This window comes from Drosophila biarmipes, chromosome 3L (assembly GCF_025231255.1).
Source record: "Drosophila biarmipes strain raj3 chromosome 3L, RU_DBia_V1.1, whole genome shotgun sequence".
Classification (NCBI taxonomy): Eukaryota; Metazoa; Arthropoda; class Insecta; order Diptera; family Drosophilidae; genus Drosophila; species Drosophila biarmipes.
In genome coordinates this window covers 14,017,765-14,036,786 of record NC_066613.1, presented here as the reverse complement: position 1 = coordinate 14,036,786, position 19,022 = coordinate 14,017,765, and the positions used below count along the sequence as shown (strand labels likewise).

The 19,022-nt window shown below is 43.3% G+C and overlaps 3 protein-coding genes across 7 annotated transcripts; all 3 read left to right on the top strand.

Moving 5' to 3' along the window:
• The first annotated feature begins 15 nt into the window (after positions 1-15).
• LOC108028782 (NADH dehydrogenase [ubiquinone] 1 alpha subcomplex subunit 9, mitochondrial) lies at positions 16-1,814 on the top strand. The gene is made up of 4 exons (XM_017100761.2): positions 16-173; positions 292-742; positions 918-1,283; positions 1,341-1,814. Exons 1-4 carry the CDS (start codon positions 134-136, stop codon positions 1,732-1,734), a joined length of 1,251 nt encoding a protein of 416 aa, XP_016956250.1. The 5' UTR covers positions 16-133; the 3' UTR covers positions 1,735-1,814.
• A 540-nt stretch (positions 1,815-2,354) lies between these two features.
• On the top strand, positions 2,355-18,745 carry LOC108028348 (hippocampus abundant transcript 1 protein). Of its 5 annotated transcripts, none has more exons than XM_017100101.3 (5): positions 2,355-3,486; positions 14,059-14,817; positions 16,154-16,599; positions 17,171-17,725; positions 17,790-18,745. In XM_017100101.3, the coding sequence occupies exons 1-5, from the start codon at positions 2,667-2,669 to the stop codon at positions 18,336-18,338; spliced, it is 3,129 nt and encodes a 1,042-aa protein (XP_016955590.1). In that variant the 5' UTR covers positions 2,355-2,666; the 3' UTR covers positions 18,339-18,745. The 5 variants fall into 5 exon arrangements, with proteins under 5 accessions (XP_016955590.1, XP_016955592.3, XP_050742601.1 ...); XM_017100100.3 differs by lacking the exon at positions 2,355-3,486 and adding an exon at positions 4,838-5,722; XM_017100102.3 differs by lacking the exon at positions 2,355-3,486 and adding an exon at positions 13,768-13,989.
• LOC108028350 (hippocampus abundant transcript-like protein 1) lies at positions 8,751-11,013 on the top strand. The gene has a single exon (XM_017100104.3). The coding sequence runs from the start codon at positions 9,565-9,567 to the stop codon at positions 10,897-10,899; it is 1,335 nt and encodes a 444-aa protein (XP_016955593.1). The 5' UTR covers positions 8,751-9,564; the 3' UTR covers positions 10,900-11,013.
• Positions 18,746-19,022: the final 277 nt, after the last annotated feature.

Here is a 19,022-nt window from a genome sequence, read left to right as displayed (position 1 = left end):
TTACATATAAAACTTTGGTATATTTTAATGGTCGAGAAGGGGTCACACTGGCTGGGAGCAAATTAAATAAAATAGAATAGGATTTTAAGCGTATAATTTCCCCTATCGAGTTAGTCCAGTGCGCCGGTACGAAATGGCCGCCATAGTACTAACCCGCAATCTCCAGCTGGCCAGTGAGTAGCGTCGCCTGCGGCCGAAAACCGCCTGGCAAACAAATTATGTAATATGACGTTTCGCACCAATGTTGTGGCTAATTTTTGCTTAATTCTTGGCGAATTTCCGGATCTTAAGAGCACCATGGCAGTGGCGTGGTGGGAGTTTTGTGCCTGCGTGGATACTCCGCCGCTGCTGCTCCCCCGGAGGATGGCCCTCGTCCCCTGAAGACCACGAATCCGGCTGCCATGAAGCGCGGAACTGGCGGACGAAGCAGTTTCAATGGGATTGTGGCCACGGTTTTCGGAGCCACCGGTTTTGTGGGTCGCTATGTGTGCAACAAACTGGGCAAGTCCGGCAGCCAGATGATCCTGCCCTATCGCGGTGACGATTCGGATGTGATCCGCCTAAAGGTCACCGGAGATCTCGGCCAGGTTTTGTTCCATTTCTACAACCTGGAGGATCCCAAATCGATTCGCGAAGCTGTCAAGCACTCGAACGTGGTCATTAACCTGGTGGGCCGGGACTTCGAGACCAAGAACTTCAAGTACAAGGATGTCCATGTCAACGGAGCTGAGCGGATTGCCAGGTGAATATAATATGGTAGCAGAAGTGGGTCATTACCTACTTTTAGTTAATAGTCCTGACAATATGTCGGTTAAAATAATTTAAAGAAATTGTGTTAAGTGTGGCCTAAATCTGTAAATGTAAAGCATTAATGGTGTACACCTTGTATTATAAACCTTTCTTCTTTATTTTTCCAGGATTGCTCGCGAGGCTGGCGTGGATCGCTTCATCCACCTGTCTTCCCTGAACGTGGAGGCCAATCCCAAGGACCTGTTCGTCAAGGGCGGCAGCGAGTGGCTGAAGAGCAAGTACGAGGGAGAGCTGCGTGTGCGCGACGCCTTCCCCAACGCCACGATCATCCGTCCCGCGGATATCTACGGCTCTGAGGATCGCTTCTTGCGCTACTACGCCCACATCTGGCGCCGTCAGTTCCGCTCGATGCCGCTGTGGCACAAGGGCGAGAAGACGGTGAAGCAGCCCGTCTACGTGTCGGACGTGGCTCAGGCCATCATCAACGCCGCCAAGGATCCGGACAGCGCTGGCCGCATCTACCAGGCTGTGGGGTAAGTCATCCTCTGCCTCACTTAAGTGTACGTTACAACTTTTGATATATTTTTTAGACCCAAACGCTACCAGCTGAGTGAGCTGGTCGACTGGTTCCATCGTCTGATGCGCAAGGACCAGAAGCGCTGGGGCTACATGCGCTACGACATGCGCTGGGACCCCACCTTCCTGCTGAAGGCCAAGCTGAACAGCTTCATCTGCCCCGGCACCCCCATCGGAGGTCTGCATCCAGCTCGCATCGAGCGCGAGGCCGTCACCGACAAGGTCCTGACCGGAGTGCCCACGCTGGAGGATTTGGGCGTCACGCTGACCACCATGGAGCAGCAAGTGCCATGGGAACTGCGTCCCTACCGCGCTGCCCTCTACTACGACGCTGAGTTGGGCGAATTCGAGACTCCATCACCGCCCAAGTGCATCGAGGCGCGCGACGAGCTGCGTCTTTTTGCCTAAGCGAAGTGTCTGTGTTGATTGGAAATTTTTAGTTGGAATGGTTAAGGCGATGCGTCAATAAAGAGAAATCGAAAGATTTAGAGGGCTTGTTCGTCTTTGCTCAAAAGTAATTAATAGCCGACTATATATTTTAAACTAGACGAAGAACTAATTATTATGATACTCGATTCTTCGATGACAAATTCGTTACTATGTGAGCTTCTACAGAATGTTGGAGATCATACTAAACATCTAATTTCAAGATTTGTACTTGAACCGACAAAATTATTAGCCCTCTTTGAAAATGAAAAATATTGTTCGTTTATCGTATAGCTAAAAAATATGAGTTCTTAAAACAAATTTATATTTTCCTAAAAATTTAACAAATTTCCTTTGTTACTATTTGTGAATTAAAAGTTTACATATTGAATTTTTATATTTTGAAGAGTTATTATGGCTGTGATTCCAATGATATAGTATCTTTTTCCTTGTAAAATATAATCAAAAAAATTATGAAAAAATTTAAAAAAAAAAGCCAAAAAGATATTATATAAAATAAGTTGGTAGCCCTGCCTAATTTGGTATTTTCCAGAGTTCCTCTATGTGGCAACGCCCCGGCGACGAATCCAAAACAAATGACATCGCCGTCACCGTCCGGCAACGCCTCTCCAATTTTTCTTCCTTTGCGACCAGGAGCTTTTCTGCAGCCAGCAGTTTCCCCCGAAACTTACGCCCGTGCAGATTTATGGCCGGAAAATCATAGTACGGAAAATTCGATTTCTCAACCTTTTCCTGTGTGTGTGTGTGAAGATTTTTAACTTTTCAGCTTGGTTAAACGGTGAAGAAAAAAACGAAAACAACAACACTAGCGCGCGCCCGCCTCTCTTTCCGCGTTTTTGTGCGTGTGTGCGTGAGAGTGAGTGTGATAGTTATGGCATAGGTGCATAAAAATTATGATAGCAGAATTCCCACGGTCGACGACGAATGTGAATTGTGACAATCGGAAAAGCAGGGAGAGCCAGGAGGCGGAAAAGTCGCCGAACGAGAGCCGCAAAGACGTGAAATCGATCAGCTGTGACGTCGGCAGAGGCAGAAAGTTTGGCCAAAAGAAAAGGTCAAAGCAGCAGCAACAACAAAACGGTGAAGAAGAAGAGGGGGGAGAAGAGGAGCAAAAGGAAGAAGAGCAGCGACAGCCACTACAACAACAAGTAAAAGAGAATAAGAAGCTCTGCGAAAAGCAAGAGGTAAAGGATAAGAGGAAGAAGCAGCGAGGTGAGAAGGATAAGAAGAAGCAGCGGCAGCAGCAAAGGGCAAATAAGAAGAAGAAGCAGCAGCAGCCTCCCCCTGTACACAGCAAAAAAAGCCTTGTCTTATTTTTAGATCATTCTCGTGAGTGTCCCGCCAGCGAAATTGTCGCCGCCGCCTCAGCCGACCGCTGTGACGTCAGAGGAGCAGGCTGCAATCACGCTAACAGTAAATACGCCGCTAATTACGGCACTTCGAGCCATTTCGAGCATAAAACCGAAATTTATGCTCTATATCGTCACCTGGAGATCGGTGGCCCGCTCAAACAAGTGCAACAGCAACAGCAGCTGAAAGTCGGCCCAATCCACATCCGGCTGCGCTTCGAGATGCTCTTCGCCGAGCCACCGCCCCCGCCCTCGCAGGGCCACGCCCCCACCGCCCACGACAACGCATTGCCGGACGCGCCACCTAGCGGCGAGCCGGTGATCCCGATGCTGCAGGATCAGCAGAGCGGCGACCTTATGGCAGGTGAGCGACCCCCGTTAGATTACAATCTATTGTTATTATTATGATCTAGCAGTGGAAAAGTCCCTTGTACACAGTAGTACAAAGTACTATGGAAATTTAGCTGGTGTCGATAAAAATAAGCTAATAATGATCGTACAACTTATAAATGGGCAATCTTAACTACTTCTCGAAGGGTATGCAAACATTTATTAGATCTGAATAACATTAGGGAATGCTAATTTTACACTTGCCAAACATTTCTAGGCCTTTTTTCTAATATAGATTGGAACTGAAAAAGTTCATTGTACTTTTCTATATTTTTAAATATGAATTAGTTTTTGAAACAAACTAGTTGTTCCTTTATATTGTACAACAATTTCTACATTAGAAAAAACAATTTGTCAACATTATAATAACATGATGAAACAATTTGTTTGCCTCATAAACACATTTTAGAATATATGACTCATTTTGTGATGAAGAACTTATACTACAATTGTTGAATAGTTTTAAAGAAAATATATTATTGAGAAACCATTTGTGGTGTTTCCCTTTGACATAACAATTCAAATGAATACAAATACTAATTTAACCTTAAGAGCATATGGCTGAAATTTTTAAAATATGAATCGTTTTCTCTGTAATCGTTAAGTACTTTAAGAGAAGCAGAATTTTTGCATTTGCCATGGGAACTATTTATTCGCAGTCATACTCAGACAACAATATCTTAGGGCACTGCACGGAAATATGTAAAACAAGCGTTCATGAACTACCTTTTAAAAATCGAAAATGGAACAACCATTTGAAACATTAAGAAAAATAAAATTGGAAAAATTCGTTGGGTTTCTGATTGATTTTTTTAAATATTTTCTTATGGTATTCAAATGTTATATATTTTTAAAATATTTAAGGAAAAACGTTTGTGGGAAATAGGTTTTCTACTATGAGATTTTCTTTTTTGCGTCTTAGAGACAGGGTAAGGTAAAATTCTACAGAATTATAGTTCTCTTTAATAGAGAGAACTTAATTTTACTGCACATATTGATGAATCAGAATCGAAAATTGTTTTGAAAAATTGGTTTGAAACAAATTTAACCCATTGAAGACGCGGCTACCCTTCTGCCTTATAATTTGTGGTAACAAAGGATATAGGGTTTTTTAAAAGATATTTTGTCAAAAATCCGTAAAACTCTTAAGTAAATAAATGTAAATATAACCGCAATAAAAATTATTGTGAGGTGATAATATAAAATTATATACACTTTCTAAAAATTTAAAAAGGTTCCTCCTCCAAATTTTTAACAGTGCAGCTATAACAATTTTCATTTAAACACAGGGGTATAAATTGATTTTTTAACTGGATTTGTTAAACTGTCTGGCGCTGGCCAGTTCGCGTACGGACCGCTTGTAATGGCGCAGCTCAAGTTCTTAACTCCACTGGTGAAAATATTGGTGAAAAGTTCTGCAATCGGGAAAGCAAGTGTTTGGCATGCGGTGATCGTGACCTTTATGCACTACTTTGCCTGGGGTCTACTGACCGTTCCGTTTATCGCCAAAATCACGGATTACTTTGGAAACCACGTCCTTCTCGTCGATGGACTGGTTTATGGGGTTCGCGGAATCCTGGGCTTCTTCGCCACGCCTGTGATGGGCGCCGTCTCCGATTTCCAAGGCCGGAAAGTGGTGATGCTGCTGGCTGTGGTCACCACCTTCTTCCCGATTCCATTCATGCTGATTAAGAGCTGGTGGTTCTTCGCCATCCTCACCGTGAGCTCTGTTTGCGGCAGCACCTACTCCTCCTCCCTGGCCTACGTGGCGGATGTGACCAGTGTGGAGGAGCGATCCAAGGGATACGGCATTGTGGCGGCCAGCTTCGCCGCTGGAGTAGCCTTCTCCCCATTCTTGGGCAACTTCCTGATGAACTGCTACGGAGCCGCACCGGTTATTTTGCTTGCAACCGTAATTGGACTGATAAACATTGCTTTTATCATTTTCGGCGTGCCTGAAAGTCGGAAACTAAAGGAACAAAGCCAAGTTTCGGCAGACACAAATGATCACCATATTACGGAATATCGAAACCAGGGATTTGAAGATGAGGAGGATGGGAAAACAATCATAAATACAAAGGAAAGGAAACAGATCTTAAATGTGGAAGCCAAGTACAAAATAGACGTCCTAAAGAACAGCCCGATCGTAGAGCCCTGTGACAATGAGCTGCCTCAAGAAGACATAACACACACAGAAAAGGAAATAAAAGGTAATACCGCCCCGAGCACCTCTAATCTTTGGGAAGTACTTCGAAAAAGTAGCAAGGATAAGAACCTGATGGTGATATACATAATAACATTCCTGGCAATTTGTGCCTTCGCGGGCGTGGAGTCCACTGCCCCGGTGTACCTAAGAGTCAACATGGGATTCGAGTATAAGGAGGTCTCCATGATGTTGGGTTTGCTGTCAGTGGTGGCGATCACATCGAATCTCCTGCTGGGATACCTTATGAAGCTAGTGGGTGCCAAGGGGTCCATATGCTTGGGCCTATTCCTCCTGCTGGCGCAACTGCTGTGCTTTTCCTTTGTAACCGCAAAATGGGTGTACTGGTTGAGCATCATCTTTGCCGCCGTATCCACGACTATCCCAGCCGCCAACACTGCAGTCGCCTCGATTTACGCCAGTCCCGAACACCAGGGAGCTGTTCTTGGCATTATCTCGGGGATCGAGTGCTTGTGCGAGGGTGTGGGACCCGCCTACTTTGGAATACTCTTCCACTTCTTTCAAAAGGACGAAAAGACTCCTATTCCAGCACCTTTTGTCATAAGTGCCGTGGGAGTCCTTGCGGCCATCATCCTGACTAGTTTAATTAAAAAGGAGACTCTTGGAGAGGTAACCAAAGTGCACAAGAACTCCGATGGTGTGAGCGACCCAACAAGTGAGCGTTAGTCCAAAAAACAAATTTTGGAGTTACTCAATAAAGTGTTTATGTGCCGAAAGTAGATAAAAGTAGATAGTTCAAACAATAAAATCATAAAAATGAAAGATACTATTATTTTTAACCCTTTATATATGTGTTCTTGATCAGGATCACTAGCCAAGGGGATCTAATCATGTCCGACTTGCGAATTATAAAAGCTAGAGGGTTGGGTTTTGAGATTTAGACCACAAATTCACATGAAGGGGGGCTTTAAACTACCCTTGGTTGGAGGAATATCTCTAGCAAGTCAAGTGTGATATCTCGGAAACTATAAAAACTAGAAGGCTGGGATAATGCGTGTAAAGTCTAGAAATTACCTACTACAACCTCTGTAGGAGTAGTTTTATGCGAATGGAGCTGTTTATTCGCAGTCATACTCGAACGACAATATCTTAGGCCACTGCACGATCTTATGCAAATTATTTGTTGTTAGCTCCAAATCAAAACTATGATTTTGTAATGTATGGACACTGTCCGTTGGACAGCCCCTTAGACAGTAGATGTTAAGTAATGTCAGCTTCGAATTGCATCTGTTTTTACCAGTGCATCCATAACCATTTTTATTAAAACACGAGGCGTATAAATTAAACCTTAACTGTCTGGCTCTAGCCAGTTCGCCTGCGGACCGCTTAGAATGGCGCAGCTCCATTTCGTTAGACCGCTGGTGAAAATATTGGTGAAAAACTCTGGAATCGGAGAAGCAAGTGTCTGGCACGCCGTGATCGTGACCTTTATGCACTACTTTGCCTGGGGTCTACTGACCGTTCCGTTTATCGCAAAAATCACGGATTACTTTGGAAACCACGTCCTTCTCGTCGATGGTCTGGTTTATGGGGTTCGCGGAATCCTGGGCTTCTTCGCCACGCCTGTGATGGGCGCCGTCTCCGATTTCCAAGGCCGGAAGGTAGTGATGTTGCTGGCTGTGGTCACCACCTTCTCCCCGATTCCATTCATGCTGATTAAGAGCTGGTGGTTCTTCGCCATCCTCACCGTGAGCTCTGTTTGCGGCAGCACCTACTCCTCCTCCCTGGCCTACGTGGCGGATGTGACCAGTGTGGAGGAGCGATCCAAGGGATATGGCATTGTGGCGGCCAGCTTCGCCGCTGGAGTAGCCTTCTCCCCATTCTTGGGCAACTTCCTGATGAACTACTACGGAGTCGCATCTGTTATTTTGCTTGCAACCGTGATTGGCCTGATAAACATTGCATTTATTATTTTCGGAGTGCCCGAAAGTCTAGTACTAAAGGAACAAAGCCAAGTTTTGGAGGACACAAATGATCAGCATATTACGGATTGTCGGAACCAGGAACTTGAAGATGAGGAGGATGGGAAAACGACCATAAACGCAAAGGACAGGAAACAGATCTTAAACATGGAAGCCAAACATAAAATATATGTCTTAAAGAACAACCCGAATAATGAGCTGCCTGAAGACGACATAACACAAACAGAAAAGGAAGTAAGAGGAAATACCTCCCCGAGCACCTCTAATCTTTGGGAAATACTGCGAAAAAGTAGCAAGGATAAGAACCTGATGGTGATATACATAATAACATTCCTGGCAATTTGTGCCTTCGCGGGCGTGGAGTCCACTGCCCCGGTGTACCTAAGAGTCAACATGGGATTCGAGTACAAGGAGGTCTCCATGATGTTGGGTTTGCTGTCAGTGGTGGCGATCACGTCGAATCTCCTGCTGGGATACCTTATGAAGCTAGTGGGTGCCATGGGCTCGATCCGTCTGGGCCTGCTCCTCCTTCTAACGCAGCTTCTGTGCTTCGGCCTTGGAACCAGCCATTGGATGTACTGGATAAGCAGCATTTTTGCCGCCCTAGCCACCGTCATCCCAGCCGCCAATAATGCGGTGGCTTCGATTTACGCCAGTCCCGAACATCAGGGCGCTGTCCTTGGCATTATCTCGGGGATCGAGTGCTTGAGCGAGGGCGTGGGACCCGCCTTCTTTGGAGTACTCTTCCACCTTTTTCAGAAGGACTCTTCGCATACTCCACCCCGAATATCACCTATCCCAGCACCTTTTGCGGCAAGTGCCATGGGAGTGTTGGTGGCCTTGATTCTGACCAGCTTAATAAAAAAGGAGACTCTTGAAGAGGAACCAAAAGCCTACAAGAGCTCCGATGAGATCACGGAGGATGAGGACGAACTTGAACCTCTAACTAAAATGGTCTTCTATAAAGGCCAAAAAAGTGATGGTTATGTTAAATTAGAAATAAATGACTACTATGATTCTGACTGTGAAGACTGTAAATAAATTTAAACGATTAAATTTATTTTTTCTAAGTTCTATTAATTATTGACATATAATTTCGGATTAAGGGGATCATATCCTGTGGAGTTTGGAAAAAGTCTATTTCTTTAAAAAATCACTTTGTTTTTATACACAACAAAATAGTGAAAATAGAATCATAAATTCTAAAGTTGTGTAATAATAATTTTCAATATGTTTTCTTAACTACGGGTCATGCTTTTTAATTTTTTTAGTTCAGCCGTTCAACCCTGAAAGCCATGGGAGAATTTTTTTTACCGTATTCTAACTTCTAAAGTTTTTATTATTTTTACTCAAAAAAGTTTTAAGAATGTACATAAATACCCAATACATAAATACACAATACCCATATCCAATGATATAAATTCCCAAAAAACAATTAGAAACCTGCTTTAACACGGGATAACCCTCTTATTTCCCGATATAAATATCTGAATACAATATGATCACTTGTGTAAACTCAATAAATGTTCGATTCTTATCGATAGCTTTAAGATTTCGATATATTTGCTGGTAAAAAATTGAAGATGTATATTTTAATCGCTTGTTGAAAAAAACTCCAAAAAAAAACTTAGAAACCTGCTTCAAAACGAGATAACCCCCTTAAAATATTAAAATAAAATATAAATATCTGAATACATGATCCCTTGTGTAAACTCAATAAATGTTCGATTCTTATCGGTAGCTTTAAGTTTTCGATGTATTTGCTCGAAGTTAAGAGATAGATATCGAATCCCCTCTGAAATATATTAGCTACGCTGGAAGACCATAAAAATAGTAATTTTAGTTCAGCTGCAATTCCAAGCTACTTAGGTCGCTGCACTTCCAGCTTAATCCCCAGCAAAGAGAAATGTTCAAGATACTCGTAGCGCTCGCCTCGATTTCGGGCGTTGGAAAGCCGAGTGTTTGTCACATCCTGGTCGTGGTGTTCCTGGAATACTTCGCCTGGGGACTGCTGACGATGCCCATGATAGCCACTCTAAAGGAAACCTTCCCGGACCACACGTTCCTGATGAACGGCTTGGTCATGGGCGTCAAGGGAATACTCTCCTTTCTGTCCGCCCCCCTGATCGGGGCTTTGTCGGACATCTACGGACGGAAGTTGCTACTGCTGATAACAGTGATCTTCACCTGCCTGCCGATTCCCCTGATGACGATCGATAACTTCTGGTTCTTTATGATCAGTTCGATGAGTGGCGTTTTGGGCGTTAGCTTCTCGGTTGCCTTTGCCTATGTGGCGGATGTGGCCCCCAAGGAGGAGCGCTCCAGATCCTATGGACTGATGTCGGCCACCTTTGCCGCCAGCCTGGTGATCGCCCCCGCTTTGGGTAATCTCATCATGGATCTTTATGGAATTAACACTGTTGTACTTGTAGCCACTCTGGTCTCCACAACGAACGTGACATTTGTACTGTTCGCAGTGCCCGAAAGTTTGCCCAGAAAAGTCAGATCCACTGGCTTGAGCTGGAAGCAAGCGGATCCTTTTGTGGGCATACTAAGAGTTGCTTCCGACCCCAATGTCCTGATACTGTGCATCGTGGTCTTTATGTTCCTGCTTCCCGAAGCTGGGGAGTACTCCAGTGTACCGGCATACCTTAAGCTGACGATGGGATTTGACTTTGTGGAACTGTCTACATTGGTGGCTTTTATGGCCATTTTAAGCATAACCATCAACGTGACTCTGGGCTCCATAGTTAGAGCCATAGGCGCCAAGAGAGCGATAGTACTGGGTCTGATGCTGGAGCTGCTGCAATTAACCCTTTACGCCGTCGGAGTGGAGAAGTGGCAGATGTGGCTGGCTGGAAACGTGGCCGCCCTGGGCTCCATCACCTTTCCGGCCGTAAGTGCCTACGTCTCCCTCTACACGGACGGCGAAAGTCAGGGAGCTGTTCAGGGCATGATCACGGGCATGTCCGGATTGTGCAATGGACTTGGACCCGCCCTGTTCGGTATCCTGTTCTACCTTTCCGACATGGACTTGAGCGAGGATCGCATTTCTTTGGGGAGTTTGAGGAGAGAGCGCACTGTGGCCGCTCCCTTTATGTTTGGCGCGATCTATGTGCTTGTGGGCCTTCTGTTGGTCTATGTGTATGTCCCAGACGAAAAGGACTCTAGGGGGAGGAAAGAGGAGTTCTCCGCCCTGAAGTATACCATCGAAATGGAGGACGAGGTGCAGAGATCTTAATTTAAGGAAAGCTTCGAGAGGCGTACATGTATTAGTAACGCAAAAATGTAAAAACCTTTTTTTATGAACATTTCCTAATGAAAAACTTTTAAGAATTAAAGTTCTTTGAACTTTCTAGTATGTTTACTTAAGATATTGGGCATTTGTGACTTAGTGGGTTGAAGTATAGACGCTATGTCGTCCATTGTCGTCATTTATCAGCCAATTTTCCGCAGCCTCTCAGTCGACGACCGCGTCTGTTTATTTTGGTTTTTGTTTTTATTTTCCCTGGCATTTCCCTGCTATTTATTTATAAATTTTGATTTCGCTCTTCGTTTTTTTAAGCACAAAATTCACAACAGTTTGTTGACTCTTACGTAAGAGTCTGTCGTTTTGTTTGTTTGCCTCGTCAACATTGGCCAATCGGTGGAAAACGAATTTTGCCAAAATATAATTTATTAACAACAATTGCAGATTGGCAAAAATAGAGCAAGCTCCCCCGGTCCCTTGGCCATCTCAATATTCCTGTTTGGCAGATGTACACATTCCGAGGGTCTCTTTTCGTTTGGGTTGTGCTCAAACACAGGCAAAGCCCAAAACTTTCCATTTGGAAACGCGAGTCCCAATAAATATGTACGTAAGCCCAGCGAAAGAGAGCCGTAAAATCAGAAAATAGTGTGATTATACCCGAACACGTGCAGGCGAAGCCGAATCTCTCACTCTCTGAGGGACCTGAAATGGAGGCGAGAGTGGGTAAATATTATTTAACTGATATGCAGGGGCGGATTAGTGGTAGCGGGGTGCCAAGCAGGGTGTCGAGGGGTGTACTATGTATGCCAGAGGTTTATAATGTATCGAATAATTTGCCAAAAAAAACTTTAAAAAATCAAAGGTTTTTAATTGAATATTTTTTTTATTATTTATTTTTTTAGTTTTTTTTTTTTTTTTTATTACCCACATTTTTCTTTATGGACATTGTTGAAGAATATATTTTTATAAATCAAGCTCTTTAAAAATCCAATGTTTTTTTGGTTCAAAGTGTTTTTATTTATTTATATTGCATTACAAACAATTTTTTTTTCGGTATTGTAAAAGAATATATATATATCACCCTCCTTAAAAAATCAAAGTTTTTTAATTCAAAATATATTTTTTTATTTATTTTATTTTTTATATTACGAAACTTTTTTTCTTTAAGGTTATTGTTGAAGAAGGGTTTTGGATAATTAACTAGTCAAATATTATATTTTTTTTAGGTTCTTTTAAAACCACATTATAATATGCATTTTTTATGCTTTTGTATCGCAGAAAATCCGTCCCTGTCGCATAATGCAGAGACACATAACTTTTATCTCGGAATAAGTATGTTGCCAAGCTCAGGGACTTTGTTTTTTGGTTTTGTATCTTTTTTCTGTATTTTTTGTTGTATTTTTTTTTGTTTGGCGTCTGGTTTTCTGCCATTGGCCTTCAATTTCGATTCCTTGGCTTATCACCCAGTCATATACATATAGGGAACATATGTTCCCACGAATCCGCCAAACACACCGACTTGCATATGTACATAAAACGCGAAACTATTGGATGAATCAGGAGAGAGAACCGCGGAGAACATTTTTCGCGCTACTTTGTTGCTACACAGGGAGAAATGCTGGGGGTGGTGCTGTCAGTGCCTGGCTCGAAATCGATAAGCCTTGCCTTGATAAGATGTCTGGCCCCCTCGCCCGCCCCATTTCACTATTTTGCTAATGCGATGCGAATTTCTATGGGTTTTAATTAACGTCGCGAATGTCTGAAGGCAAAGAAATAGCCAGGGGAATCGTCAGTTGCACAAGTTTGAAGCCATTTACTGACTAATCCTACAATTTGTACTGTACAAACTCGAGCTCCGGAACGGAAAATTTTCCATTGAACTGGCATCAGGCGTCCCTTATCAATTATCTTGGAGCCAATCGAAATTTTAGCGCGTTACCAGGCGGAGAAATCGGTTACTACATCATCCTGCTGAGTGATAACCCTTGACCTTTTGCTATTCGCGATTTTGAGTGAATAATGCCCTCGAATCTGTTGGAAATTTTATTTTATTTCCTCCTGCCACTGAACTCTGCCAATGCCAGGCGAATTTATGCAAAAAGCGTATATTTGGGTCTGGTTTCGCGTTTTTTTTCTTATGCTTCAAGAGAGTCCACAAATTGTGATAGAGGGGTTGCTCAATTTTGGATACCCTACTGAAGAGGTATTTGGGAACAAGGCCCACATGGCTAAAGAAAATACTTAAAAGTTAATATTAATAAGTATTGAAGCATTCTAAACTTTTTTTTGTTTAAAATATAGTATTACTTTATTTTGAAGAAAATCTAAACTATTTTTTTTTAATATGAATAAATACTAAAGTAACCTAAGAATATTATTTTCTGTTTAAAATATAATATTATTTACTTTATTTTAAAGAACATATAAACCATTTTTGTATTTAAGGTCCGGTTTCAGTTATTATTGAGTAAAACAGCAACCGAAAACGGATGGAAAAAAATGGTTTAGATTGTTCTTTTATAAATCATTTTTAATTCAGTAATATTGTACTTAAAACAAAAATAAAACAAATAGGTGCTTTTTCACTACCTAAAAAAAATATTACATAAAATTTGTAACGCACCAAAGAAGGTTTATAAAATGTATTGCATTTTTACCATACTAACATATATGTGGGTCCCATATGCCTTTGTTTAGAACTCTTACGAGATCACACACAAGCATAATATAATTTAAATGTACACCTTTTTTAAAAAAAATAATTATAATCAATAGATTAGGGTTCCAATTCATAAAATTCGTTGGTAAAAATCTTTAGAGATCTATAGTTAGGGTATCCAGGGTGCGGCACACCGCCCATAAGACCGAGTCCCATGTGATAGAGCGATAGTGCGAACACGTGAGAGAGCGAGAGAAGTATGGGGCGAAGCATAGAACGCGATTACTGGGGTTCCTCTTTCTTCGCTCTCGCACTCCCCATTCTGCCGGCTTTTTTCGGAATCTCCCATGAATACAGGCCTTCATTTCGAAAGCCCACGTCGCGGAGATCGGATCGCATTAATTTCCCTGCTTAAAAGCCCTGTAAATGCCACAACATGTCCGTTTCTGAAAAGACAATAAAACTAACTAATATTTTACAACTCATTGCAGGCACTACAGCAACCAACGTTGAGCTAATGGAGGCTATAAAGAAACTGGATGCCGACCTGGTGGCCCTATTTGCCACCGCTGCCACTGGCGAACCTCTGAAGATGAAGCAGCAGCAGCAGGTCCTGTGGACGGAATCGGAGGCGGAGCAGATTGCCCAGGACTCGGAGGATGAGCTGGTCATCACGCCGGAGCTGTTCCGCAGCTGCAACGCCCTGCAGCTCCACTTGGAGGCGCTGACTCTGCAGCCGGAGGGCACTCAACGCATGGAACTTGTTCAGAACGAGGTGCGACCAATTTTCACCGTGGAATGCCAGCTGTCCGGGGATTTGATACGCAAAGTGCCGCGCTATCCGATGTTCCACATCATGCAGTTCGAGTCGGAGAAGTTCCAGAGCCTGACGCAGTGCACCCGCTTCGGGCAGACGGCCCAGCGGCAGGTGGACATGGAGGACAAGAGCCTGGAGGATGAGGCTCAGAGCGCTGGCCATGTGGACATCACCGTTTGGTGGCGCGAACCCGGCACCTGTCTCAACGAAATGCTCGGCATGGGCCGCCTGGAACTGCGGGAGCTCTACAAGGCCTCCCTGCTGGAGCAGTGCAAGTGCATTGCCATCAAGCGCCGCGATGTCCACCTGGGCAGCGTCTATGTGAAGATCAGTCTGCTGCAGAACTTGAATGGTAATCCCGAGCAGCAGCCGCAGCAGCAGCAGCAAAAGGAGCAGCCGGGTCAAAAGAACGAAAGTGGAAACAAGGCCGCAGGTGAATATATATGACTAATGTCGTGTGGTTGCCAATCGCAAGAACCACTGATTCTTGGGCCCCCAAATCGAATACAACAGATACAAGCTGAACCGAAACCACACGACTACAAATCTCACCACCACCACAACCAAGAACAACTACAGCAACAACAGCTACAAAAAACCCAATACCGAATCCACACCAGCCGCCCACAACCACGCCCACGCCTCCTGCACTTACTATATGTATTATTGATTGCCGTTTTCCAAGTGCTGCCCATCATTCTGTCAATAAATACTTTTCATTTTCAAAAAAGAATTCAAAACAAAACAAAAAACAACCAAAAAAATCAAAAACAACAAAATCCTTTCCGTGTTTTATGTTCTTTATACCAGCTATATTTTAAACCATCATTATGTTTTCCAACAGCTTTGTTTTTGCGATCTGAAAGCACAGTGGGTTTGAGGATGTTTTTGTTTTGCTTTTTTAGAAAAATAGTATTGACAGTGTTGGAAAAACTTGATTTTTGTAGAGCCATTTGAAGCAGTCATAAATTATGACTCATTATGGTATAGGTTAATAAAACGATAAAGTAAATACAATAAAAGGTTGGGCAATATTCCTTTTAAAGTGAAAGTTTTCCAACCTTTTAATATTCTCAAAGCATGAAACTCGTTTTATTATTTTTAGGACGTTTTCCAACACTAAAAATTATCAAAGATTAAATTATTTTAAAGATTATAATTTGGAAGCAATTAATAATGTAAAAGTTTTCCCAAAAATCCAAATGTTGGTTTACAATATTTATTTGTATATATTCTATTTATGTTGATAAAGTCTTTTATGTTTAGTTTTTAATTTTTCAATTCTAACTTCCCGTTTTTCAAATTAAATTTCATTTAAAATATTGTTAAATGCCCTACAATTTCAATCACACATTACCCACTGTGTCCACCGCTTGTGATGCTTATTATGCGTCAATTATCATCGGCCTGATTTGAGATCTAGTTGGGCTATTTTAAGCCCAGTCAATTCCAGTGATCGGTTAAGTTTTCAGTTGTCCGCTTGTGGAGCACGTGCTATAACCGATTCGACCCGGTTTCACCCGCTTGCCGGCGCAATCTTTCGTTCCGCTTGAATCGATTTTTGGGTCCGATCGTCTTGTTGCCAAGGCGATAAGCCCCGGATCGAAGATCACAGCTGATTCAGTTCTTAAAGCTTGTTTAATTCAAATCTCCGAGAGTTCAAGGTCCGCCGAAGAACTTCGAACTGTGATTAATACAGCGTAGCATGCTTGACTATCTGCCGTCGATTATAAGACTAATCCTCTCCTGCGTTTTAAATTATTTTCCAGTTAAGTGCAACTCGAAGGCCGTTTTAACGCCCCCTCAGCCGCCGCCCCAGCCTCCGCCTCCTCCTCAAGCCAACAACAACAACAGGGCCATCTTGGAGTGTGTCAATTTCATGGCGGAGACCAACAAAGTCCGTCTCCTCAGGGGCTATCTGTATGCCGGGGAACTGCGTCAACTGACGGCGGAGAACAAGGGGGCATGCCAGGAGCTGTCGCTCCAGCCCTTCTGGCAGCCGCAGCCGCTGCTGGTGAAGATCGGCGACGGAGGAGCGTTCGGGCTGCAGGAGCAGTTCGCCATCATTAACGACGAGCGCTTCCTGCAGAGCGTGGAGCGGCAGCAGCTGGTCCTCGAAGTGCGTCCCCTCGGCGGAGTGGTGCGGCTGCCACTGCACCAGTTCTTCATCGCTTACCGAGACGCCAGCATCACCAATCACCTGTGCAAGGGGAAGGTGCGAGGGGATACTTAAATTTAAAACTTATATCTATAAACATTGATAGCTTTTCATGAATACATAATTAAATTTTTTTTTATTTTTTATAATTTGTTATATATTAACTGGCCTTAAATGGTTTTGCAAAATATTAAAAGATTTGCGAATATTCAAAAAGTTAATCACTTTTAATATCTACAACGTAAAAAGCTTTTAATATCAAAGATCTTGTATTTTGAATCAAATAATATGATTACTTAGATATTTTCCGACTGCTTCAAGCTTTCTATTTTTATTTTTTGAGTTCATTCAAGTTCATTGCCATGATCATTAAAACCATTAAATTCTGATAATATAAGCAAAAAAATCACCAAATAGGACTGAATATTTCCGGTTCTTTGAAAATAAAATAAGTTTATATAGGACTGAATCTTTCTGGATTTAAATTAGACTTTACAATGTGTGCTTAGATTGTTTTTTAGTAATTTTAAGTTGTTTTGCTTTCTTTGGATTATTGTAATAATCAGTTAATTAAATATCCTTCCCAGTTTCTTGGAGCTGTTGTTAATATTTTCTTTTTTACTTACAGCTACCAGTGATTTCCATCGACGGCTGGGCCCCCATTGTCGCTCCTGATACCCAGTCTTCTGTTGGGGAACTAAAGGTGCTCCTGGCCATTGGAAGCGAGTCGCAAATTGCTCAACTGAAGCAGCAACGCGGCTTCGACCAGGACAACAACCAAGTGCCGGCTCCAAGTAGCACCACCGATTTGCTTGACATGCTTCAGAATGCCATCGCAGCTCCAACGCCGAGTATCCCAACTCCAGTGATGCCGCCGCCACCGGCTCCTCCGGCGCCCAGTAACTTTAGCTTCCAGCTGCGCATCGTGGGAGCCGCTGGGCTGCCTCTAAATCCCGGCTATGGAAAATCCAAGAAGCAAGTCAAACGTCAGTCGGCCGCCAAGCGATTCCCGCCCAACGAGCCACCCAACACCTATGTGACCTTCCAGGCCATCAATTGCAATAGTCAGACTTACAAGTCGCACGAGGGATTGGTCTATGCCACGCCCGTTGTGGCCAGGTCCACCAAGCCCCAGTGGCTCAGCAAGTTTCGGGTGGAAGTGAGCCGCGATTACCGCAGCAATGTGAGTAGATCTTAGCCCATATATCTAAGAATATTTTTAAAGTTTCAATATGTTTCACTTGCAGCCCCAGAAGCTCTTCATCCTAAAGCTGTGGAAAAAGGCGATTGTTAGCCCCAACGGCAGCGGTGAACCGTCGCCCCACGAGGATGCTATCATAGGGTTCGCGGCCCTGAATCTCAACCAGAAGCAACCGGGCGGAGGCTTTCCCAGTGGCTGGCACAACATAGTGGACTTCAATGGTCGTGTGACTGGGGGCATTGAGGCGCATGTGGAGCCCATACCGCCCAGTATGGATATCGTGATCGATCAGTTTGAAAAGTCCATGGAACTGGGTCACCTGCAGCTGGGTCAGGCCATCAAGCGGAAGTACACGGAGCTGGAGGAGATCTCGCAGAGACTGCGGTCCCGTTTGGTGGACGTGACGGGGGAAACGCTAAAGTTCCCCGAGTTCGATGTGGACAGTGCACTGGATAGTTGGCAGCAGGATGGCGATGACGACGATTTGGCGGAGGACTTCGAACGGGCTCTGCGCACGCCCACGCCCCCTGACTCACCGACGCCCTCCACCAGCCAAGCCGCACAAAATCTCAAAAATTCAAACGGCCAGGAATAGCCCAGGGCCAAAAGTCAGTTAAGCGTGTTTTTTCCTCTCTCCGCATCTCGATGTCGTCTCTGATATTGGCTCAACCGGTAGCTATAGTTAACCATCTAGTTATAGACTTATATACAATACACGGATCTTAATCTGATTATATGCTGTACTTAAATTGGCATCCCAATTTTGCCTCGATTCACCGTCTTATGGCTGTCTATATAGCATAAAATCAAAGCTAGCAACGATCACCCAGCGATCGTTCCATTGAGTTGAAAATTGTCGATTAAATATTGTTTTAAGTCACGAGCGGATTTCCCCTGCAACCACACGGAATATGTATTAGTTTCGGAACTGTGTTAATCACCTAAGTATTTAGACACTATTACTTAATACACATTTAAATAAAAATGCTAAAGCAAATTTAATCCGTTGGCTGTACTTTTTGGGTCAGAGTTGCGATTTAAACTGGGATGCAAATATTTTCCGAATATTTTAGGGATTCCAATTACTTTTATTATTATTTGTGGGGCTCATATTTCCATCGCTTGTTAATTGATAACCATTTTGTCCAACAGTTGTGATCAACAACATCTATTAACGCGCTCTGATGAAATTCTGTCTTATTATGACTCACTAGTGGCAAGCTGAAGGAAAAATGCCAAGACTTATTGACAAACCAAATCTATAGAAAGCATCGACGTG